The following is a 25,936-nucleotide window of genomic DNA, read 5'->3' on the forward strand; positions in this document are numbered from 1 at the left end:
TTACTCTTCTTAAAACATTCTTGCTGATCAAACCTGAGGGTTTTACTACATTTTCAGGGAACACCACTTCTTCATCCTGCTTCGGATCTGCTGGGTCTTTACACTGTAGATGATTGGATTCATCAGGGGTGGAAAGAGAATATAGATGTTGCCCATGAGGACATGAACCGAAGGGGAGAGATGCTTTCCAAAGCGATGCACCATGGTGAGGCCAGTGATGGGGATGTAAAAGACCAGGACAGCACAGATGTGGGACACACAGGTCTGCAAGGACTTGAGCCTCTCCTCGCGGGATGCAATTGCCAGCACTGTGTGCAAGATGAAAACGTAGGAGATGAGAATCAGCACAGCGTCTAACAACAAGGTACAGATCACCAGAGCCAAGGCATAGAGGCTGTTGAAGCGGATGTCAGAGCAGGCGAGCCGGAGCAGGTCCTGGTGCAGGCAGAAAGAGTGGGAGAGGATGTGAGGGCGGCAGTAATGGAAGAGCTTCAGGCGAATGATGACAGGGAGAATGGACAAAGCTGCCCTCATCAAAATGGCCACCATGAAGTGAATGACTCTACTGTTAGTCAGGAGGGATGTGTATCTCAGAGGATTGCAGATTGCAGTGAAGCGATCAAAGGCCATGGCAAGAAGGACCCCAGACTCTATGGAGGACAGACCATGGATAAAGTAAGTTTGGGCAATGCAAGCATCTTGACTAACTTCTTGGTTGAGCCCCCACAGGACCCCCAGCACCGTGTGCACTGTGGACAGCCCCATGCACAGGTCAGTGAGAGCCAGCATGGCCAGGAAGTAGAACATGGGCTGGTGCAGACTGGGCTCTGTCCGGATCACATGCAGCACCATGCAGTTTCCCAGAAAAACCAAGGCATAGATGGAGGAGAAGGGAATGGAAAACCAGGGATAGTAGTGGTCCAGGCCAGGGAACCCCGTGAGAATGAATATTGAGGTATTGATAATGGAAGCAGAAGAAGCAGGCATGATTATTTGAAGATGATGTTCAAGATGAGATCAATATTTACTGACAGTTTTGTCAAAGTGTCTGCTGTGTGGGAGCAGTTGAGTCTAATACAGGTCCTCACACTGTAGCACAGGTCCTCTACAGTACAGGATGGTCTCACAGGGAAGCTCCTTGGTATCAGGTCTCAGGTTATGGGAGCAAATCAATGTCCTGACTGTTGTGAGCAAATCAGATCATGCCCTTCATTTGCTTTTAGTCCCTCTGAGCCGCTTGCAGGACACACAGCAGGTGACAGTGGCAAAGCCATTGAGAGCATAGGGCTGCTCCTGCTCTGCTGTCCCGAGGAAGCCTCTGCATGCTATCCTGTGGCCAGTGCTTGTGACACAAGGAGTCAGAAGGCTCCGGTTTATGAGGAAGGAATGAGAGGATTGTGTGGGCCGGGTGGACCCAGGCTCCTGGGAGGCACTCTTCCCTCTTGGTGGCTGATGCAAGTGGAAGATTCCACCTGGTCACTGCAGGCTAGTGGCTCTCTGGGATTGAGAGGACTGGGTAAATGGCAGAATTTTCCAGATCTTTGTCAGGGAGAGAGATTCACTGGGTCGACAGAAAATTCAATATCTACTCTGAAGGAGATGGAATGAGGTAAACAATCAGGGAGAAAGGGTGTATCAGTATACCAAATAATTTTGAGTCTCCATATCTATCTGAATCAATAAAAATGTTTATATAAGGCTTATTTATTTCTTCCCCAAATTTCACCTTTATTTTTCACTGAATCCTTAGTAAACATTTCTCCATTTTCTGAGCCCCTCAGAAAGGGTAACAATTGTGAAATATACCTAGAGGACTCTGTATAACATAGACCAGTGATTTTGAGGAAAAAGACTGCCTCAACCTTATCCCAATTGAGGGAAAGGAATACTCTTTGGTCCAGCTGCCTCAGAATTCCTGTCTCATCTAAGGACAACAGGGACCACCATTCAAAGATTGTGCATCCTCAGCCAGAGAGGGCAAAAAAGGAGCCTGGTGGTGGTAGAGGGGGAGGAAGACCACTGTGGAAATCCTTGTGGAGGTCACTCCTCTGAGAAACAGACCCAGTAAAATCTTAGATGCACTAAGATGTAGTCAGAAGATTATTGTATGCTTGCCTTCTCCATCTAAGGTCCCTTATCAGCAACCCAACAGTGGTCCAATAAAATAACATTTGATCACAGCTAAAAGATCTGTAAAATACAGATTTTCTCTAAGGAGGAATATATTGGAAAAATTAATGTCACAAGGGGTATGAAGAATGGGGACAACAGCTTCTCTATAGCTACAATAAACACAGCTCAGCTTCTAGCTGCTACAAACCTTCAGTTTGTAAAACACACATTACCTGCAAAGTACAATCAAGAGAAGTACAATAAAAAGAGGTATGCCTGTATATTGGTCTATATTATCCTTTTCTTGTAATGTCTTTGTCTGGCTTTGGTAGGAGGGTAATGCCGTTTCATAGAATGAGTAATAAAGTGTGCCCTCCTCTTCAGTGTTTGAAGAGTTTGAAAGGATTGGGCAATATAATTTTTAAGAGTATCAAATTCAGTTTCAAACTGACCTCATTACAAATCCCAGTTGTGCCACTTTCTAACAATGTGATCAATTACTAAATATCTCTAAGCTTCAGTTTTCACCTAAGAATAAAAAGTATTAGATTTTCATTATTTGAAAAATATAAGAAATATTTATAAATTACTTAGTATATTTTTGCCATTTATTTAATTGCTCAATAATTGATTAGTTGTCAGAATTTTGTCATGCAATTTATGTGACAGGCAATTCAGAAATATACCACTCATTATTTAATTTGTCACCTCAACAATTTATTCCTAATTTTTTATATTCCAAGCACAGGGAATGAAGCAATGGCCATGTTCTTAATATATCTTCTCTAACCCTTCTGTTCCATCTAATTAAAATTTAAAAATGTATATTTATGTTGAATGTTTTCTCTGTCCATTTAAGCACAATTTGGGTCATTAGTCAACTAAATATGCTTAATTAAGTTTTAAAATAATTGCTTTTTAAATAATTTTTAAAAAAATTTCCAACAAGCAAATATGTCTTCAGTCACCTTACATACTTGCTTTTCTGAGTTTAGTTATTATCCTCAGCTTTCTAATATTTTATGCCTAAGGATGCTTCATGGCTCTTACCATATGAAATTTCACACTTGTCCTGTGCCCATATGAAAGTGGAGGAAAGGAGAAGTATAAAAGTTTTGCAAAGCAACTATTATTTTTTGGGGAAGGTAGCCAGTTTGTCTCAGACTAAAGAGAGAGAAGTATTATCCTCTTGTCTGGTACTTCTGTAGAGCTCCTTTCTGCTCTCATTCTCTATCTGCTTTCTTACAAAGGGTGGCTCATGGCACACCTTCCTGAAGGAAAACTCAAAAAGTCTCAGCAATTGCCTCACTTGGTGAGTTTAGGTAGCTTTTATCAGTGTGCCTTGGGCTCCTTTTGGTACTTTTTTAATGTATTCAGAGACAAAGAGAATATATGCTAATTCTTAATCTACCTGGAGGGAATTATCTGAAAACTTTTTGCAATATACCTTTGAGAGAAATCTAAATATCCGCACCATATAGGTCTACTGTTCTTGTTATAGAGATTTGGGAAGGGAATTTTTATTTCCATACACTCTGACTTCAATTACAGAATGACTGTTACTACATTGTGTTTTCTTATATCTGTCTATCTATCATCTATCTATCTATCTATCTATCTATCTATCTATCTATCTATCAAACAGATCCTTCCTTTCCTCACATGAATCTCACTTCTCTGCCTCCCATTTTCAGTTTCAATAATGACTAATCACCCCAGATCAGAGTCCATGACATGGAAGTGTGCTTTGCTATTGGGTGATTTCCAGTTATAATCAACTATTTGAGCCATGAATATTGTTCCAATGGTCTCCGCATTGTCCAGCTATTTGACTGTAGAAAATTAGTTTCTGAGACTTTTTCTGCATGGCTAAGCAGACACTTAGCTATTGGACCAGCAATGAGGCCCTTAAGGCAGCAAGGGACCATTCTATGGACAGGATTCTGTAATTCAGGGTAGTGTGCTGATAGGAACATATACCCGCATTAGCATGACTACTACTACTTTTGCATTTGAAGTAGTTGAACTGAGCTTACCTTATTTAAACTATCTGTTATGAGCCTTGTGAAGGAACAATCTCTTCACTCCCTTATCCTTCTTGGAGTCCATTAAAAGCTAAATACTTTCTCATTGACTTAATCTTGATTTCTTCAGTGTTTTATTCTCTGGCCACTGCTTATTCTTCCTTCCCTTGAAATCCTTGGGCAATAAAGTCCTTGTCATTGTTTTAGCTATCACCTACATACTAATTATTAACACATCTGTATTTGAAGTTCTGACTCTTCCCTGAGCTCTAGTTCAGAGCTATATATTAAGCTATTTTCTGTACATAATTGTTTAATTACCTGCAGAAAACTCACACTAAACAATGCAGAATAGAACTCTTCATCTTTTTTTTTAATTTATTCACTCTGTGTGTGGGGGGGAGTGCGTTATTTACTTTGTGGGGAGGGGGTGAGACAGAGTACATGGGAGGGGCAGAGAGAGAGGGAAGGAGAGAATCTTAAGCAGGCTCCACTCAATACAGAGCAATGCGGGGCTAGAACTCAACAAACCATGAGATCATGACCTGAATCAAAATCGAGTCCGATGCTTAACTGACTGAGCCACCCAGGTGCCCCTGAACTCTTCATCTTCTCATCCATCTTTATTTATAGTGCCAGTAAAATATGCTATCATCTATGGTGAGGAAGCATAAGGCAAGCTGACACCCTGCAATCCACTCCCCACCCCCAGGTGGGATAAGTGTGATATTCTTCAGGCACTCCTGGCTGCCCAAGAACAAAGGAAATGACAAAAACAAATGGTTAAACTGATAAAGTCTCCATCAGTTTACAAATATTTTAGTAAATTACAAGAAAAAGGCGATCTTATCGATAGCCTAATCTCCGGAATCTCCCTACTGCTAGAGAGAAAAACAACCTTAGCTTGACAATAGCTAGGCCTCCAGTAATCTGTGAGTCTTCTTTAATGGAAATCCCTTTAAGAAACATCCTCTTGGGGCACCTGGTGGCTCAGTCAACTAAGTGTCCCACTTCACATCAGGTCGTGATCTCATGGCTGGGCTTGAGAGTTAGAGCCCTGCCTTGGACTCTGTGCTGACAGCTCAGAGCCTGGAGCCTACTTCAGATTCTGTTATCCCTCTCTCTACCCCTCCCCCACTCACGCACTCTCTCTCTCTCTCTCTCTCTCTCTCTGTTTGTGTCTCTCTCTCAAATAAAATAAACATTAAAAAAAGAAAAGAAACATCCTCTTGACTTCACTTCCTCCAACTCCAGGGTATATAAACAGTCACTCTTCACAACCCCAGTGCGGCTCTTTCTGCCCAAAATTATAATTTTGTTGTTTTGTTTTGTTTTGTGTTGTAACATCCATCCACTTACTACTTCCATCCCCCACTGTATCTCTAAGTTTCCCTCTTAAGCTATTGTCAGTGCAAAAGCTAAAAGGGAAGGTTTTACAAAGTATGCACAAAGAAGTAGCCACAGCATTCAGTACACAGGCTATAGCAATGAAATTCACACGTTTTATTTTCAAAACATCCTTCATTTATAGTTACGTTCAAAACTGATGAGATTTTTAGAAAAAGCCTACAGAGAAGATAATTTTGCTTGAAATTTTTTTCATTCTTGGTATTTAAAAATATGTGTTGAAAAAAATATGTGTTGGTAACTGTGACCAGTTTAAGAGTTAGATAACCTTACCATTCTTGAAATTTCTATTGAGATGAGACAAACAGCAAAATCCTAAAATTCCCTAAAAGCAAAATTAAGAAGTCCTCGTAAGTTTGATTCTCACATATCTGCAATTACATTCATTGCCTGTGAACATTTCACCCTTGCAAATGATACAGGCTGGCTTTGTCAGAGGACTCAGAGAGTGGGTCCCACAGTACCAGCGAAAAGGGTCGTTGGCTTTGCACGGGATAGAAATCAAATGTGAGCCGGTAGGAAGTGAGAACAGTTTATTGAAGACAGAGAGAGTGCAGATACAGACAGAACTTCTGGGAGACTCAAAAAGGAAACGAAAGTGAGTCTCCTTTTTGCTTCGGGTGTGGGTTTTTATTGAGGGCTGTGGTTTGGTGCAAGTGTCTTCTCAGGCATCCGGAGTGCTTAGGAGTACCTTTTTGTAGAGTGCTTTTTGTGGAGTCCTTTTGGTTTGCCTGTTTCACAAATGTAGCTCCCCCCCAATCATTTATTTATTCAGCAAATACTAACCAAGTACCTAATGTATAGGAAAGGGCTACCTTCAGGAAAAAGGATGCAATCTTTAGCAAGAGAGAATGAATGCCTTTCTTCGTGGGGATTATTTTTAGTGGGGATTTTCCAGAATGCTTCTAATATAACTGAATTCCAAATATACCCATCACTCTATTTGTCAAAAATTCTTTCTCCTAAACTCTGAGGCAAAGCCCTCATGTGCATTTTTATGCATTTGTAAAGTTCCTAAGTTGTTCTTTCAAACGTTTTCTATTTAAATTGGTAGTCCCCTTCATGAGTCTTAGATATCATGAGGTTTTCCTCTAAAACAGTGGCTGTATCTTAAGTTTCATTTGTATTTCCAAGGTCAACAATAGTGTATTTTACAGAGTAGGTGCTCAGTGAATTTTTGTTTTATTAGAAATAAGTAAAGGAGAATGTGGTTATTTTTTTCCCATGAGTGAGAACTTCATAAAAAGACGATGCTGTCTCCTTGTTACATTCTTCTCCTCACAATGGTAGTTTATATTAAATGGCTCATTACACAACAACTATGACTTTCCCTCTCTACCAAAGATTTAATGAGCCTGAGGGTCTCTGATGCCAGCCCCACCCAGCCAGAAGAGGCTTAGCATCCTCAGCCGGATCTGCTTGGTCTTAATGGTGTAGACATTGACACCGGAGGCGTGAGAAAATGAAGACAGGAGAGCAGCACACGGCTGGAAGGGGAAGCCCCCTTCCCAAATCTGTGGATCACGGACAGGCCAATCATAGGCGTGTAGAAGAGCAACACAGCACAGACATAGGCGACACAAGTGTTGAGGGCTTTGAGGCGCTCAACATTGGAAGCAATGGATAGCATTGTTTGGAGATCAGCCCATAGTAGAGCACAATGAGCACCACAAAGAGACCATAGGCACTGTTGATGTGGGTGTCCGCACAGGCCAGCTTCATGACATCTGGGTGTAGACAGTAAGAGGGGGAAAGCAGGTGATTCTGGCAGTAAGGCAGCTCCTTCAGCATGATGGGGGCCGGGATGTGGAGCCCGAAGCTGTGCACCACACTGGCCAGGCCCAAGCTGGCAATGTGGGAGCTGGTGAGCATGGTGCTGTAACGCAGGGGGTTGCTAATGGCCACAAAATGGTCAAAGGCCATGGTCAGCAGCACAGAGGACTCCATGAGGGAGAAAGTGTGGATGAAGAAGAGCTGGGCCAGGCACATATCCACCGCCACCTGTCTGAGACCCAGCATGTAGAAGGGGAGCATGGTGGAGGGGAGCGTGGAGGCAGACAGGCCCAGGTCAGTCGCTGTCAGCATCGACAGGAAGTAGTACATGGGCTGGTGCAGAGTGGGCTCTGACTTCACCACCCACAGGATCAGGCTGTTCCCTGCCAGAGAGGCCACATACATGGCACACAGAGGGATGGAGAGCCAGCTGTGCACAGCCTCAAGGCCTGGGAGCCCTGCTAGGAGGAAGGAACTACCAGTGTGGTTGGAGTCTGACATGGTGACCCAGCAGGCAGAGTTCCAGGCAGAGTTCCAGGCCATATGATTTTCAATAGTGAGTTTAGGTGAAAGCTCTCTGAAGAAGGGAGAATTGTAGACAGGGCAAAACAGAAAGAGGGAGCAAAACTGTACCTGTCCGGGTGAGTGAGTTCTGATTGGCAGGGAATGTATGAAGGTACATCACTAGAAACCTGAAGTTGTTAGCACACAAGTTAACTATGAGATAGGTATTTGTTAAAGCTGGAATTGTGATAGAAATAGGAGAAGTTAAGATAATAGAGATAACCTTCCAGAACCAACACGATTACTTAAGAAAACTACATTTCACTTGACTGGGAGTGGGGAGGTATTTTCTTCTGTGCTTCAGCACATACACCTAGTGGCTCTGACAGTGTGGACTCTGGGCTGGTGGCATCAGCAGCACAGGACAGCTTGTAATAAATACAAATCATTAGATTCCACCCCCAACCTACATGCCCATCAGGATATCTCCAGTTGAAGTCCAGCATTTGGTGTTTTAACAAACTCTCCAGGTGATTCTGATGCAAACCAAAGCCTGAGAAACACTGAGGCACATCGTTAGTTATAGTATTTTTTTTTGCAAGCAGATGAGTGCTGTTGGAAAAGCAAGGAAGCGGGAGAGAAGCAGAGGTTATGAATTAACAGAAAAGGGACATTCTTAGACAAAGAAAGAAACCTTGTTCCCCAGTGCTAAGAAAATCTTCAGTCTGCTAAATTCTGCTGCTGTTGGAAGCTGAACAGGGTGCTTTAGCTCTCTATATACAGATGTATGAATTCCTAGTCAGTTACTGACAGAGGAGCGAGCGTGAAATAAGACAGAGATTTTTGAGGACACTGGGAAGAATTGTGTGTTCAAATTAAGTGTTTGAATGCCACGTATGAATTCTTCATCCTGTGTTCATGCTGCACTGTTTCTTTAAAATTAGAAAACAATCTTTAAGATTTTTTTTTTAACAGACTGAGAGTTCTCTCCCTTAACCCATAGATTTCAAATGTGGAGATAGAAACAAAATGAATGGACATAGTGCAAGCATAGTCATAACTTCTGGACATTATTTCACTTAGCATTTGAGAAAATGGACTTACTAGAAAAGGTCCCGAGGTGCTCATATATGTGGAACATATTATTTTTGTATATTGCATTAAGCTGACTGTGCAGAAGAAGAAGAGTTTGGTGAATTCGTGTGTGTGTGTGTGTGTGTGTGTGTGTGTGTGTGTGTGAGATAGTTTTTCTTAATTTTTAAGAAATACTTGTGGAATGAAAGGATTTTGTGATAAGAAACAGAAAAATATAGGTGAAAAGGCAGGGCAACTGGTTTCTGGTCCTGGCTTCAGCACGAAACACTGGAAAACAAAAACCAAACAAACTTGAGCAAACTTAGACTTAAGCAACAGCTATTTATCCAAAAGTAAGAATGCACTACGAGAGGGGTGCTAGGGTGGCTTGTCCGTTAAGCGTCTGACTCTTGATTTTGCCTCAAGTCATGATCTCACAGTTCATGAGATCAAGCCCTGTGTGGGGTTGTGTGATGACAGTACAGAGCCTGCTTGGGATTCTCTCTCTCCCTGTCTCTCTCTCTACCCCTCCCCTGCTCCTGCACACATGCTGTCTCTCAAAATAAGTAAATAAACTTGGGGGAAGAAAAAGACTGTGCTGTGACCTCCTTTACAGAAACGGTTCCTTTTGGCTTGCCAGCAGGTTTTCAATCAGGTATCAGCCTGCAGCATCATGGAATAAAGTGGGGAACTATGGGATAAAGTGGTGGTTCCTAACACCAATGTGTTTTCTTCTGGAGTCACATTTGGATTCAGATTAATATTAAGTGTTAACAGCCAATATTCTGCAATGCCATTAATAAGAAATAAGAGAATAGATGTACACAAAGGATTCTCCTCTCATATCATATATCTACACTTACATATACAATGCTGATTTCACTTTTCCTATTGTCTAGATAATGGAATAGGGTGAATTGTACCAATTCTCACAGCATACCAATCTCGTAGGTTTCTCTGATGATAAACTAAGACTGGGTGGATGAGTTCCTAGTATTCTGTACAGCACTTAGAAAATAAATAATCATTGTTAATATGTGTGTTTTCTTTAGTTTTTCCTACCTTTACTTAGGTAGGAATTCAAGGAGCTCAGAATTCTTAGCTCAGAATTCAAGGAGCTTTTCCAAATAGGATTCTTCAAAGATTTGGAAGTAATTGCAATTAACCTTGATCATTCTGGATTTGTCTGTTCACATCATCATTCTGTTACCTTCCATCATATAAATAGAAACAGACTGCCTTTTCAAACTGTCTTCACAAACGAAATTTCCATTCCTTTCTGCTCCTCAAACTTTTCCTCATCTCAGCATGTCTCCCTTAAGGGGCATAGAATCCATCTGCCTAAAGCCTTAGGAAAACATAAATCAGGCTATATTTAAGGCATTGAAGATGTATGCTCGTTACCAGCTCATCTCCTAATTTTCAGCCGATCTCCTAATTTCCCATTTATTTGGTTTTATCTATTGTGACAGCACATTTGAGGAAACTTATCCAGTAGCTCCCAGATGGTACCCAAAGATAAAGAATATTTTTTCTCCACCCAAATCTTTAATACTGTACTTTTTCAGGGTCTTAAAACATATTAATTCTGTTCTTAGATGAGCACTAATAAGGAACCTTGGCAAATGGCTATACCCCTTTCCTCCCAAGCCCCATGTTCCTGGCTCACCCACAAGGAGGACATAAGAGCTGAAGACATTTCTCACCCTCCCCCAGGGTACATTCCTGGATATCATCCCTTGATGAACACAGTGGGCAGCATGGGCTTTGGGGCACAAATACCTTTAACCACGTCACTGCCAAAGAAGTTTTGCATTGCCTGTAAAGAAACTCCGTCGTGATTGGAAACTCTTTGGTCCATCCAAGTCTGTCTCAGTTTCTGACTCTACTTGTATTGTGATTAAAAAGTAATTAGCTGCTCGAGAGTGCAGGCTTCAACATCAGAAAGACCTGAATTGAACCTCTCAGTTTCCTTACCTGTGAAATTGAAATAGTGAAAGAAACTAATGTACAATGTGGTTGTGAGGATTAAATCAGGTACTCCCTTAGAAAATTTACAACAATGTTTCTCAATACTCAAATAATTACCTATTATTTTATCATTATTTTTCCATAATAACATTGTGGGTATTTAATATGATAGTATATGCGAACCATCCGCTATCATTCCTAAAAAAAAACAAAACAAAAAACAAAACAAAAAACAAAAAAAACCCCGCACATTAAGCACTTGATAAATGTGGTGATGCTGATGTTGATGTACATACAAATACAACAAAGAAATTTTCTCTTGTTGCCACAGAAATAATAAGAATTGAATGCAATGAAGGACTTTCTATCTTTGAGGAAAATAGAAATAGAAAATAGAAATAAACAGAACAGAAATAGGTTTAGCCACAGCATTGAAAACCAAGGCAGACAATTCATACTTGCCCCAAAAAAATGTTTTGTAAAATTCTTTGTTTCACGATACAAGTGCAAAACAAAAAATTGCAGCTCGTTGTGAGCACATTTGTCAAACCTTTGAGTATGAATGAAAGAAAATCGTGAGGCTCCCAAGGCTTTCAAACTCAACGTTATAGGTCATAAAGAAGAACTGGATGTTGAACATATTCCAACAAATAAACAACTGTAACTCTGGGCAAGATATATAAATATGTCAGGCATTGTAAAACAGTGTAGAGCTGTGGTTCCTTGAGATAAAGGAAACAGGAAGTGAGCTAGATATCCATGCGGGTTCTCTGCCAGATGGTGCTTTATAAGCTCAGCCAAGGAAGTTGAATGCAAATTGAGGGCAGCTCTCTATCTACTGGAGGGAGAAGACCAAAGTGATTTTAGAGAGTGTGAGGGGTCAAAATTTGGGGCACCTACTGGATATAAAGAAGTTGAAGAAGGAAGGAGTCCTAGAAATCTACTTAGGTATCTGTTTGAGGTTTTCACCAAGTACTAAGCTGCAAATTCATGGGTCAAGATTCCAAAAAGCTTGGCAGAGAACATCTCTGAGACAGAGTGGGCTGTAAGTTGCATGGAAATTCTGGAGGTCATTCAGTATTGGGACAACTGGAGTTCCAAAAAGGGAGAGTGGACAGAGCTCTTTGAACACCTTGGACATTGACATGAAATCCTAGAAGGGCCATACCATAGGAATAGGAGTATATGGTATGGTTTCTGATTTCATGAAATTGATTCACTATCATGTGCTCCTTTGACATCTGAAACTGGGAGTGCATCTAAAAGCCTAACAATAGCTGCCCTGCTCTTCCCAGATATGCCCCACATCCAGTGGACAAGGGGCCCCTCCCAGCTCATTCCCCTAACAATCAAATATGCTGCACTCCAACTAATGGCTTTCACTTGCCTGTAAACCCATGAAATTATTCAAACAAACCACTCACATTCTCCTTTGGGAATGAGAGGAGTAACCCAATCTAGCTGTTACTATCGAGCCTGCCTCTCATGGCCCTTTGTTTGTTTGCTTTGTCCCCAAGTATAACCCAGGTGTGCCCCTTGCCTGGTGTGCAGTTTCCTCCTTCCCCTAGTCTATGAGTATCTATGTCTAATAAACAATCAATCCTATCTTTCCAGCATCAAGTACCATGCTTTCATCTATTTCCATAACCCTACAGTAGAAATCCCTTTCTCACCAACAAGGTGAGTAGGAGGAAATTAGGAGAGAATACTGTAACCAAAGAGTGAGGGCTAATTAGCATCAACCCTAATAAGGCATAAAGTCAAGATGCAAAAACATTAACATGATCCTGCCTGCCAGCTCAAATCAGATTCTCTTTATATAGGATAATGTGACCCATATTCTCAATAACATAGCATTTGCAATGCCTATGGGCACATTAAAACAAGGCAAATAAAAAGCAAAAAGATAATCAGAATAAAGTAAAACAGCTAATAAGAGATTCAGGATGAACAGAGATTCTAGAATTGGGAGAAAAGAGCCTTAATAATTTTGAAACTAAATTTATGTGTATGAGGGATGAAATGATGAAAAAAATAAATTATAGATAATGGTATCCAGATTTCTCACTGCCAGAGAAAGAAATTAACATATAAGAAATCATATTTTTAAAGTCATATAGGAAAAAAATCCTTGAAATTTACAATTCTAATCTAGTAAAATTTTAGAGTAAATGTTAAACATTTTCAGGCTGAAAGGAAATGATGACAGGTATAAATTTGCACATATGCTAAGGGATACAGAGTATTACATGTGGCAAATGCGAAGGGAAGTATATGCAAATTGTGGTATATCCACAGTGAAATATTATTCAGCAATAAAATGGAATAATATAAAAACAACTCAAATAGAACTCAATATACTTATGCGGAGAGAAAAAAGCCAGACTGCTAGCAAAAAAGCATATACTTTATGAATACATTGATGTAAAATTTTAGAAAGATGTACACTAATCTGTAATAACAAAATCATCTCAGCCTTTGTCGGGTTGAGTGGAAAAATGTACCGGGGAAGAACAACAACAGGAAACTTGGGAGTAGTGTGTATGTTCATTATCTTGAGTTTGGTGATGATTTCATGGGTGTGTATGTATATTAAATTTATCAAATTGTATACTGTAAATATGTGCAATTTCTTGTATGTCAATTATTCCTCAATAAAGACATGCATGTGATATTACCAGATTTTGAGGAAGGTTACCCAACATAACAGAAAATGTGGTGGTATGCTAACAAAAGGCATCTTCAGGGGCGCCTGGGTGGGTCAGTTGGTTGAGCATTAGACTCTTGATTTCTGCTCAGGTCATGATCTCAGGGTCATGGGATTGAGCCCTGAGTTGGGCTCGCTGCTGTGCATGGGACCTACTTAATATTCTCTCTCTCTCTCTCTCTCTCTCTCTCTCTCTCTCTCTCTCTCTCCCTCTCCCCCCACCCCCCCCCCCCGCCTCTGCCACCCCTCTCTACCATTCACTCTCTCTCAAATTAAAAAAAAAAGTGTCTTCAGTACCTTGACAATAGAGCTATATGTGTGGGGTGGGAGCAGTAGAGTGGTAGCAGAAGAGGAAGAGCTTTGGATGTTGCGATCAGAGTTACAAAATGAAGTAACAGTCAGATGCCAGGAACGGCCAAGTGTTCATTAAGCACTTCAACTTTTACTGTGTTTCTGGAATGCAGGATCTGTTGAGAGATGAAGTCAAATCACAAGGGCTTTGTATGTTGTGCTTATATATTTCATCTTTCCAGTCCCCACTTAAAATTCGTAAGTTCAAAGAGGTATCCTAAAATTTCCATCATTCAAATGGACCCATCCTTCTTGTGTCCTCACCGGAAGCTGTGCTGTCTGTTGTCAGAGCACCTGTGACTCAATGGGGAATTATATGCTTACAATTCAATTTTCCCTGATGATTTAAACTTTTCACACTGAGCTAGAAATATTCTATTTTGTTTTCTTTATATTTTGAATAGGAAGTGGCCTAGTATAGATGAATAAATAATGTTGAAATGAATGACTCTGTAGGAGAGAAATAAAATACTGGTAGTATGTTTCTTTTCTTTTCATCTCAACATTATAAATAACTTTACAAGGTGTTCTGATCCTAAATACTAGCACTTAGGTAAAAGTCTTAGTTGACTTAGCACTGGTTATGTTTTTAACAGGGCAATTCTATCAGAGAGGTTAGCTGAAGATTTAATCCAGAAAGAAAAAGACCATGATAAAGCGAACAGATCAGTTTCTCTAGCTTTGACTTGTTTATGAAAGCCTAGTCAGTTCTTTTAAGAATCATCTTCCAGGAGGTCTACTTTGCTTATTTTTTCTAAAATTCCCTGAAAGATTGAGAAAAAAATTAAGTTCTACATGATACCTATCATTCAAAAATTATAGCATGCCATGGTAAGTTTATGAAAGCACAGAATATCTCTTGTATTTATTAGGAAGTGAGGAACAGCTTTCACTTCATTCAGAGAGCTGAAGAATATTGGAAGCTGTGTCCGCCTTTCATGTATCATGGAGCTTAAAAAAAACCCTGAACCGCCAAATAGTCACATTGTAATACATTTTATTATGGTAATTCAGGTATTTGTTTCTTTAAATGTATTTAAAAGTTCTGTAGCTCATTTGGGGTGTATTTTCCAGTGTAGCACACATCTAAAGTTATTATGTAATTCATAGAAAACATATTTTGATTTTAATATTTGCCAAATTTTCAGAAACTATACAAAGTAAAGCCCTCTTGAGCTAAAGTTTATAAACCTCTAGATTTTTAGTTGGAGGATATTTTAGATGTCTTTGAATTCCACTCTTCTAATCTGCTTGCTTTTTCATGTAAATGATACTCTTTCAAGTGGCTGACAGTTTCTTCTGTAATAATTTGAGTCTTTCACAGGCTGATACTGATATTTGCAGAATGAGCAACATGTTTTTCTCATTAAATAGGTACTGTTCTAAATGGTATATATTTAAATACATAATATATTTCAGTCAGTTTTTTTAATAATTAATCAACATCAGATGGAAGCTGTATACTCTGTTTCCTCTCAGAGATGTGTTCAGTCAGCAGGCTGATTATCAAAACCAGTATTTTATCTCTGTGATTCAGAGTTTTTTTAGGTGGAGCGTCTTCAGAATGCATGCCCGAATCTCTTTGGTTTTAACACCGTAGACAATTGGGTTGAGCATTAGAGGAACAAGAAAGTGTAGATAGGAGAGAAACATGTATATACCTGAGCTGGTAGCTTCTTTTTCCCAAAGTGATGGATCATCGACAGGCTGACCAGTGGGGTATAAAATAGTAATACAGCACAGCTGTGGGAAATGCAGGTGTTAAAGGCTTGGAGCCCCTCAGTGTTAGAAGAAATGCTCAATACTGTCCTCAAGATTAGCATGTAGGAGAGGAGAATGAGTACAGCATCCAAAGCCAGTGTGGAGAGCATGACAAAGAGCCCAAAGCCACTGTCCACAAGAGTGCTAGAACTGGCTAGCCTTAAAACATCAGGATGAACACAATATGAATGAGACAGAGCATTCATAGGCTGAAATTGCCGTCTTCCAAGGATCAAGAACAGGGGCAGATGGAGAGCAGCACTACGTATCACAATGGCCAGCCCAATGGCCCCAATGCGCTTGGTTGTGAGAATGGTGGCATAGCATAAAAGCTCTCGAATAGCCACATGGTGGTCAAAAGCCATGGCCAAGAGTACAGATGATTCAATAACTGAGAAAGTATGGATGAAGAAGAGTTGTGTAAAGCAGGTTGCATCTCCCACCTCTCTCTGGCCCAGGGGAAAGACAGCTGTCATTGAAGGCAGGGTGGAAGCTGAGAGGCCCAGGTCTGCCATTGAAAGCATGGACAGGAAGAGGTACCTAGGTGTGTGGAGGCTAGGGACAGGCTTGACAATGTACATTATGGTGATGTTGCCCAGCAAAGACACAACATAGATAGAGCAGATAGGAATAGCTGTCCAGCAATGAGAGGTCTCCAGTCCTCTTCAGTATGAAGATGAAGCTGCTGGCATTATTGTTGTTAAGAACTGCCATAACTTTGGGAAGAGCTTGCCCTGGAAAAATTATGGAGGAGGCAAAAAGTTATTCTTTCGCAGCATTTTCCTAGCATCTCATCCCACAACGCCCATGACCCATGCTTGCAGAGTAATATCACTCTCCTCCTCTTTTTACAGCTCTAAATCCCATTCCTTTAGAAGTTCCTCTAGAGTACAATGCTGGCTCTTTTCTTGGCTGCCACGAAGCCTAGTTTTCAGAGGCTTTTTGTGCCTTTCATTGACAGAAAATTCCTTCCTCATTTGAAGATATGTCAACTTTTGAAAAATGGAAAGGGAAACTCTGTGGTGAGAGTGCGCGGTACAGATGCATAAACTAGATTAGTTTTAATACCAGAAAATCGGGCTCTAAAGAAACCTAGGTAAGGATAATTGTATTTAATGGCTACCTGGGAGTTAGAAAGTAAAGTGTAAGAATATTAATACTGACTCTGAACTCCTGATGTCACCAGAAATATCTTTTTGTCTGAAAGGGATTCAAAAGTAATATATGTGACCAGAAGACCAGCCCAAGGGTTTGGGCTTAATGTGTATGTCTCCGGGGTTAAATCCCTTCTCAATCTTTGTTATCACTCTGAAAAAGTGTTTGGATAGCTGGTTCAGATGTATGAGACGAAGAAGATGAAGACTAGATAATATTTGCAGCTAGAAATACGTGTATTCTCAATGGCATCACACATTTACTGAGCTCCTACTACTTCCTTTAAATAATATGGGGCGCCTGGGTGGCGCAGTCGGTTAAGCGTCCGACTTCAGCCAGGTCACAATCTCGCAGTCCGTGAGTTCGAGCCCCGCGTCGGGCTCTGGGCTGATGGCTCAGAGCCTGGAGCCTGTTTCCGATTCTGTGTCTCCCTCTCTCTCTGCCCCCCCCCCCCCCCGTTCATGCTCTGTCTCTCTCTGTCCCAAAAATAAATAAACGTTGAAAAAAAATTAAAAAAAATAATATAATGACAGGCAATCTATAACTTATGCCTTTGAAGGTCTAGTAATCCACTGGCCAACACAGAACATATCCATGAGGGCAATGACCATGGGACAGCTAAACATCCCCTCTGAGAATCTACACTCTCCACAACTCACCTTTTTTCATTTTTTTAAAAAACTTTATTCAGTTTTGAGAGACAGAGAGAGACAGAGCATGAGCGGGAAAGGGGCAGAGAGAGGGAGATGCAGAATCCAAAGCAGGCTCCAGGCTCTGAGCTGTCAGCACAGAGCCGGACGTGGGGCTGGAACTCACGAACTGTGAGATCATGACCAGAGCCAAAGTTGGATGCTCAACTGACTGAGCCATGCAGGTGCCCCAACCACAACTCACCTTTTTAAAGAATGATCCTGGTACCTTCAAAGACAATTATTAAAGAAAGGAATACAGTGTGAAAACTGAGTACATAGAGTTCAAAAGAAACCTTGGTCACATATATGAAGTTCACACTGAATGATGATTTTCTTTGCTAATACCTTAGGAAAATTCTCTTAACAAGGGAATTTTCAACATGCTCTGGGCAGTCATGACCAGTAGGGGGCAGCCGTGACCAGTAGAACAATCTTCATTGTATTCCACGTTTTCAGACGCTAATTATAATGTTGCCCATAAAGTCATGAAGAATACTTTCAACATGCTAACCATTAGTCTAAGGAAAACCTAGAGAAAAAATTCTGTGAAGAGTGAACAACGTGTCAGAATCAAAACAACATGGCATTTGAACAGTAAACAAATATTGGCAATTATTATAGGGCAAGTTGTGGAGGAGGAAGTGTATAACCACGCATAAGAAAGGCAAAAAGCAGAGGCAGGCCTATCAGATTTGAGAAAGGATCTGCAATGAAAAGAGGAGGACTGAGTTTCTGTGTGTTTATACCCATGGAGAAGTAAGGGTAGCTGAGTTCTAGTAGTCATCTTTGTTCTAATAAAAACTCCCTCTGGTTCCAGAGGGCAAGGTGTGCAATGCATACACTTGGTATTCATTAACTTGCCTCAACAGTTTTTCTTATAAGCTGTTAATCGCAGTGTATTTTCAAAAGAAAAGAAAAGCATCCCCCTCCCAAAGTCATATACTAAAATTCTCATGAATGCAGAGAAGTTATAATTATTAATCAAAATAAAACATCTGGGATTCAGCATTAATATTCCTGGGAGAATATTTAACAAGCTGCTATAAATAAAACAGCAAATCCATTACTGAACCATGACGAGTAGGAAAGAGGACAATTTTATATCCAGAAGACTAGATAGTATGTGACTAACCAGTGATCAATTCACAAGTAGGAAAGGTCTCAGGGGCTACTTGGAAGTCTTTGCCTTGACTCTACCTTCTAAGAATGTCGGGAAAGAAAGGTTGCTACTATCAGGCTCTAAAGCATGGTGTATGGATTCTATCTATGTGTCTCATTCTGTCCAGAATAGGTATTGAGCTGTGTAGGAACCAGTCATGTCAGGAATGCAAGCTTCCACCCTCCAAGGATTGTGGATCCTCGCCAAATATAAAGCTGAATGGGAAGAATCAAGGGCACTAGGGATTTGGGAAATTGCCTGAGACAGGAAAGCAGAGAAAGAAAATAGTACCAGACACTCTATTCTGTGAATAGTATGAAGTAATTGTTTTCAGTATATTTCGATGTGTATTATGTGTCAGGCACATTACTTTGCAGAGAGGTAATGGTGTATACAAAACCTAATTCTGATAGAGAGTAATTATCCAAAGAGTATCATTTCATCTGAAATAGTTGTGGCAATCAGTGAGGAGAAGAGGGAGAGGTGTTTCTGACAGGCCCAGTCATGATGTCAAATGTTTAAGGACCAAGGAGATATAATCAAGCAGAAGTTAGAAGCATGTATTTCTCTGCTTATTTCTCCTCGCTGTCCACTTCTGAGTATGAGCATATGGGAGAATTAACCCTCCCACATGAACATTTGACAGGATGTTTATGGTCACAAAGTGAGCAGCAAAAATGCTATCTTCTTTATTTGAGCTTTACCAGGAAAAAAAAGAGAGAGAGAGAGAGAGAGAGAGAGAGAGAGAGAGAGAGAGAGAGAAACTTTGAAGATTTTTCAAAGTCATCTTGTCCAATTCCTGCTAAATTGTTACTGCAATATCCATAAAATAAATGTGAAACTCTGTCTCAGAAAGTAATCCATTCTATAGTGGTATTTAAGTAACTCACGAAAGACATCTTTCTGTGCTGCCTTTTGTGCGAATTGGAGACGTGTTCTAAGCCCTTACTTAGTAATTGACAGTCTAGATTGTACCCGATGAAATGAGCCACCTGGATTTCCTTTACTCCCATAGTCTGAAAGGATTTCTGTATTTAATATTTAGTAAGGAGTAACTATACAATGTTGTTATTCTTTTACTCATAGAGAACGGGTGCATATACAACTCCCTGGATTTGGACTCACAAAGAAATGCTAAAATGACAGGAATTAACAAGGACTGTTAATTTTTTACCTCTGGATAAAGGCTATGACTTGCATTGCAAGCCAATGTTATGCTTGTCTCTTTTTTTTATTTTGTTTGTTTAATTTTTTACAGTTTATTTATTTATTTTGAAAGGGAGGAGGGGCAGAGAGAGAAAAAAAGAGAGAGAGAGAGAGAGAGAGAGAGAGAGAGAGAGAGACAGAGACAGAGAATCCCAAGCAGGCTCCACACTGTCAACATGGAGCCTGACTTGGACTTGAACCCACAAACCATGAGATCATGCTTTGAGCCAAACTTGGACACTTAACTGACTGAGCCACCCACTGAGCCACCCAGACTCCCCGGTTATGCTTCTCTCTGGACACAATTCACTCCTCAGTTTCTTCCCTAAGTGTCTCATCATTATAAACTGAGGGGCGTTGACATTTTGTTGAATAGTGCCTAATATTCGTAGAAGATAGTGGAAATTTGAATTCCAAAAATCTTGTCTCAAAAATATACAACTTTCTGAGAAACACTGCTGTATTGCCCATACCCTATGGGGCTCTTTGGCTTTACAGACTTTCAAGTTGTTAATGCTGCTTCAAAGCACTAGATGGACAAAGATGGAGTCCTGGAACTGTTTGCACCTGCCCTGAGAAACACTACGTGAACTAAGTCACATCAGTTCTTCAGGGAGGAAAACCAAGAAACAGACTCTTAACCACAGAGAACAAACTGATAGTTACCAGAGGGGAGGTGGGGGGGGGGGTGAAATGGGTGAAACAGGTGTTAGGGATTAAGGAGGGCACTTGCGATGAGGATCTGGTGATGTATGGAAAGGTTGAAACTATATATATTGTACCCATGAAACTAATATTACACTGTGTGTTAACTAAGTGGAATTTCAATAAAAACTTAAAACACCCCAGCATGAATGCAGAGTTATTATCCTTTTTAAAAAAATCTCATAGCCTAGGTTCCATTTTATCAATCCTTTAACTCATTTCTTTTAAGACAAGAACTCTACATAGCTTTTCATCCTGGGAGACTTATTAGTAAATATTTGGTGTTGCCTCTGTTATAATATTGTGTGAGAATTATGAATCATATTTTCAGCTTTCCAGTTTCCCTCCTTCCCTCCTTTGCTTACCTCTTCCCTCTTGTCTTTCTTACCTAAATTATTTATCAATTATCTAATACGTGTCTTACATAAATGATGTTTGGGTTGGTAGTTGATCTTAAACTTTACGGGAAATAATTGAGTGATTGTTGGGTAAGGAAAGGGGGCCAGGGATTATTCCCCAAAACTATAGAATATATCATATAAGAGGATTAGAGGCACTGTATACCTCCAGCAAATGTTTTTCTTGTCTCAGAGATCCTCACACAGAGTTTACAACCATATCTAGGATAGCCCATGACTTTTCTTGACTTCCATCCCAAGTATGCATACAACATTTAAGGTAAGCTAATGTCGTTCGAGGAGTTTCTATCACTCACCAGACCCCAGGGCAGGGACACAAGCTTTGTGGATTGTCATGCAGCTAGGGGCTCATGAGGCCCCCTGCCTTGAGCATAGTGCCAAGTAAGCAAGTTTATAAAGCATTGGTTCTGGAGGCTCACAACCAATCCCAGTGAGACTCACACCCAATCCTTGTGGTATAGGATCTCAACAAGCATCAGATGTTCATGTGCTAATCTTAGTGTGTCTTTGCCAGGCCTCTAGGTGAGGTATGATTACACAGTAGAACATGGAGCCAGTCCTTCTTTGAACTTCCTTTCTTCTTTTCCCACTCTAAGACATCCTTAGCCCCTTATGAGATATTTTTTTAATGTTTATTTTTGAGAGAGACAGAGAGAGACAGAGCATGAGATGGGGAGGAGCACAGAGAGAGAGAGAGAGAGGAAGACACAGAATCAAAACAGGCTCCAAGCTCTGTGTTGTCAGAACAGAGCCTGATGTGGGGCTCGAACTCCCCAACTGAACCGTGAGATCATGACCTGAGCCAAAGTCGATCGCTCAACTGACTGAACCACCCATGTGTCTTAGCCCCTTAGAAGTAGAAGTTATCACATTGATCCTAGCTTTTTTTTGGTCATGGAAACATCTTGTGTCATATTCTGATCTCCAGGACATACAATCTTTATATCCTCCCTGATCCCCCAATTCAGCAGGTTTTTTTCCCTTCAATTGTATATATCTTGGGTGGTGAGAGTTGAATATCTGCAGCACTATTTTCATGAATGATAACATGACCAAGATTATTTTGCACTGATCGGTCTTTGTTACAATAACATACAGCTAACTTTTCCCTAGTGCTGCCCCCTTTCCTCCTCCCTACTTCCTCAAAGTGAGTTTTCAAACTTACTGAGGAATGGGTGAAGGAGATTAAAAAGGATTCACCAGGAACATACGAAAGGGTCCTGGATTTTGTTTTGAAGGTAAAAAGAAGAGTGATATAAGATGCAAAGTTTGGTCATAGTAGGCATGGAGCTGGGCAGGAGTGGCCTGGGAAATTGAAGTAGGGACCAAACTGGGCATGAGGCAGAGGAAACATCCAGGGGTACCACAACCACTTGCTAGTTCAGTGGTTCACCAAAGCACTCATACAATTCAACAGAAAGTTATACTCACAGCTAAGATTTGACATAGCAAAGGACACTGTGCAGGAACAGCAGGAAAAAGGTGTCCATTGTGACGTCAAGAGAGGCCACATACAGGCTTCCAACTGTTTCTTCTCTTTCTGCAAGGGTCACTGTAGCCACAAACCTCAGGGACACATGAGAGATGCCTCTGTCCAGAGAAGCCTGCTTGAGTTATGGAGTCCAGTGTTATTAAAGCAAGCCAGTTACATAGGTACATATCTGTTGCATGACCAGTGTGTGTAGACCCCAAACCAGGCAACAGGACACATAATAAATTCTATATTTGTCTAACATATGCTACCAACCTGGTTCATATTGAACTACTGCTTTGGCATACATAATAACACTACTACTCAGTAACTATGTGAACATTCCAGAGAATTATTTTTAGAGTTTGGTCAAGGACCACTCATCAACATGTCTACAGAGATATGCAAGAACTGAGTAAAATGGATCTGTTGCATTAACTCTTTTCTTGCAGGGATCTTCTGTGCATTTGCAGGAGTATGTTGTGACCATGACCACACTGAACATGGGTTGGAAATGTTTTCATTCAGCATGTGTGAAATATGAATAACTTTTAATGTGACCCAAACATAATTCTAATCCTAGATGACAAAATACAAAAAAGACTAGAAATATTAAATCAAAACTAGGTGGATTCCCATTGTGGATCCTTAAGTGACAAGGAGGATATTTAAGGAAGAGAATGTAGCTGGAACAATTGTAATAATTTGCTAGAGAGACAGCAGGTGGTTAAGTAAGAAGGTCATTTATTTTAGGGCATGGAGCATATAATCAGTGACAAAAATTTTGAGCTAGAAAATTATCAAAAAATAATAGTGGTAGCTGTGAGTAAAGACTAACCTGCAAGTGAAGAGGAGCAATGGAAAAGTTTAAATGAGTGCGCAACATAATCTTTAGATTTTGAGAGCTATTTTCAGTTCTGCTTGGAGTTGTTTGAGAATGAAGACAGGGAAGCCAACTAGCAGGATGGCTAAATGATCTACTTAATCATTAAGGTCTAAACTGAGGCAGGAGGAGTGGAAATGTAAAAGTGGTGAAAAATATTAAGAGAGTGAAATCTACAATATTGATAAGGGATTGGAAATTACAAGTGAGGGAAGGTGAGAACCATGTGTGGCACTTGGTCTGCATTTTTGGCTAGAGTGAGGGAGTAAAGGGAAATGCCACCCACATACATGGAGAACACAAAAGTGGAAGCAGGAAGAAGTAGCAATCGAGGTTGGAGCAGAATGAGTCAGTTCTTCTTTGGCCTTGTTGAGTTTAAGATTTCCATGTAGCATACAAACGGAATTATCCCAGAGTGACGTGTGAACGTATCTGAAATTCAGGAGGGACGCTGAGTTTGAGATTGATATGGCAACATTCGTATTCAGGGGGTTAGCAAAAGAAGTGAAAACAGAAAATGCAAGGAGTCAAATTATTCAGAGAGATCAGAAAATAAGCAGAAATGAGGGGTGTTAGAGAAGCCAAAAAGTACAGATATTGAATAACAAGTGAGTGGTCAACAGTGTCAATAATTGATGAGAGGTCCAGGGCTGAAAAGACAGATTTGAAATACGTTATTTGATTTGTTATTTAGATTTCTTGATGACTTTTGCCCAAGCAATTTCAATAGAATTGTAGAGGCAAAATTTTGTTATAATGGCGTTGAAGAGGAAATGATTTCTACTTCAGTTAAATTGTTGGCAACTATGTTGTTTGAGGATGCATACTCTATATAGTGAGGATGCCCCACTATAAAGAAAAACAGTGAAATGAACAGTACAAAAGTCAGCATACTGGTTTAATGCGCTGACAGTGGTGAGGTTATGTTCAGGAAAGGCTGCAGAGAAAATTTAGGTGTTGATAATTTATTATTTCATTCCTTAGGTGATATTTATACAGATGCTCATTTAATAAAAATTTATTGAATTGCACATTTATTTCAATGCAACTTTCTATATGTACTTTATATTCCACCATAAAATATATTTAAATTTGACAAGGGGAAGAAAATTAAGACAATTAATGCATATTTTTTCAAGTAGCTTATTTATGCCAAAAAAACTTATTGAAGTGAATTTTATTGAAGTGAATTTTATTGAATGGAAGTCAAGGGATGAGATAAGAGTCTTATATAAATAAGGATAGCATGTATAATGAAATTACCCCAGAAGGTTTCTTACAGAGATTGGGGCTGAGTCTGACAATGTTATGGAGATGGGAAGTATTTGCAGAATTCTAGAAACCCCTGCAATACTATTAATGATAATATGTAGGTAAAGCAAGAGGCAGAATTACCTGGAGGAACTGAATCTCTGGAGCTCCCTTTTATCTCCTAAACAACACAGGAATCTTTACATCAGTGAAAATAAATATATCCAAATAACATGTAACTATATGGGCAAATCTCAAAAGCATACATTTGTGACAAAGAATAGTGATTTTTTTTTTTTGGAGAAGATTTAAAACAGTGCTATAAAGCACATACATGCTTATCACATACACTTTTGTGTATGCTTGTTATATACACACACATCCATTTAACATAATAAAACATGGAAAAGAAAGATAAGGAACAGAGTAAAATTGTATGATTACTTTTGGATATTGAGTTTAACATCTATGATTCAGAGAGATGCAAAGAAATTTTGCCTTTATTGTAATTTGTTTTACTTAAAAAATTCTGACTCAATTGAGGCAAAATATTATAATTCAATAGAACCATATAGAAATTGTATGGCTTCTGTATGTTTTTTGTATTATTGTTTGCATCTTTTCATCCTTGAAGCATTTCATAATAATCATAATCATAATATAAACAAAAGGGGAAAGAGAGTAAGGTGGATGGCAAAATGGAGTGTTTCAGATAATATTAAAAGAAACACATTTAGAGATGGACATGTTCGACCATCTTTGAATAAAAGAGATTACATTCTTTTTCTAATATTGGAAGGAAGAATTTTGATGGCATTTCTAGATATAGATTCTTTTATGTATGGGAAAGTGAAGAAAGGGTCTGGTGTGAAGCATAAGTGACTGGAAGAAAGTGGCAGGTATTTGAAATGGCAAGTGTGGATCATGAAAAATGTCACCGAGGGTTTCAAAAATATGCATCCAGACACTGAAAAACCAAATGAATTGAAGATCATTAAGTTGTAGCCATTACAGTATGAAAACTCTAGTGTCATTCTTAGGGAGAACTCAAAAGCACAGATGTGAGACTAGAAAATACAAAATATTTAAATTGATTCCAAAGTTAAGTTTACAGTTGAAAAGTATTAAAAGAAAAAAAAATGAGTGCTGATGGAGCTTTTCCTGGAATATGTGTGGTCCATAGTGAATAGGAAAGTCAATGATAAAATGATGGCTGTCCTGGACTTAGAGAAGGTGAGGGATTTGGGACTAAAGATCTCAAGCCCAAAGTCCAAATGCGGTGAAGTCAAGGAGTGAACATTCTTGAAAGAC

General features: G+C 39.8%; 2 protein-coding genes and 2 pseudogenes across 7 annotated transcripts in view; 1 reads left to right on the forward strand and 3 right to left on the reverse strand.

Annotated features, from left to right (window-relative positions):
- LOC101089545 (olfactory receptor 52Z1-like) overlaps nt 1–25,936 on the forward strand; it is a 102,343-nt gene that overhangs the window by 19,979 nt on the left and 56,428 nt on the right. For 3 of the 6 annotated variants that reach the window (XM_045038825.1, XM_023239492.2, XM_023239493.2), the window contains exon 1: nt 547–675. The exons of the other annotated variants lie outside the window; for them this stretch is intronic. The gene's annotated coding sequence lies outside the window, so the exon portion shown is untranslated. Of the gene's footprint in view, nt 1–546; nt 676–25,936 lie in introns of those variants that run through there. 6 annotated transcript variants of the gene reach the window in all.
- LOC101088026 (olfactory receptor 51V1-like) lies at nt 26–1,074 on the reverse strand. Its single transcript, XM_003992850.4, has one exon. The coding sequence runs from the start codon at nt 985–987 to the stop codon at nt 46–48; it is 942 nt and encodes a 313-aa protein (XP_003992899.4). The 5' UTR covers nt 988–1,074; the 3' UTR covers nt 26–45.
- On the reverse strand, nt 6,763–7,817 carry LOC101088271 (annotated as a pseudogene).
- On the reverse strand, nt 15,457–16,398 carry LOC101088517 (annotated as a pseudogene).

The sequence above is a fragment of the Felis catus genome, chromosome D1 (assembly GCF_018350175.1).
Source record: "Felis catus isolate Fca126 chromosome D1, F.catus_Fca126_mat1.0, whole genome shotgun sequence".
Classification (NCBI taxonomy): Eukaryota; Metazoa; Chordata; class Mammalia; order Carnivora; family Felidae; genus Felis; species Felis catus.

Coding starts and splice junctions, on each gene's coding strand:
- LOC101088026 (XM_003992850.4), bottom strand. CDS start 987: ATGCCTGCTTCTTCTGCTTCCATTATCAATACCTCAATATTCATTCTC.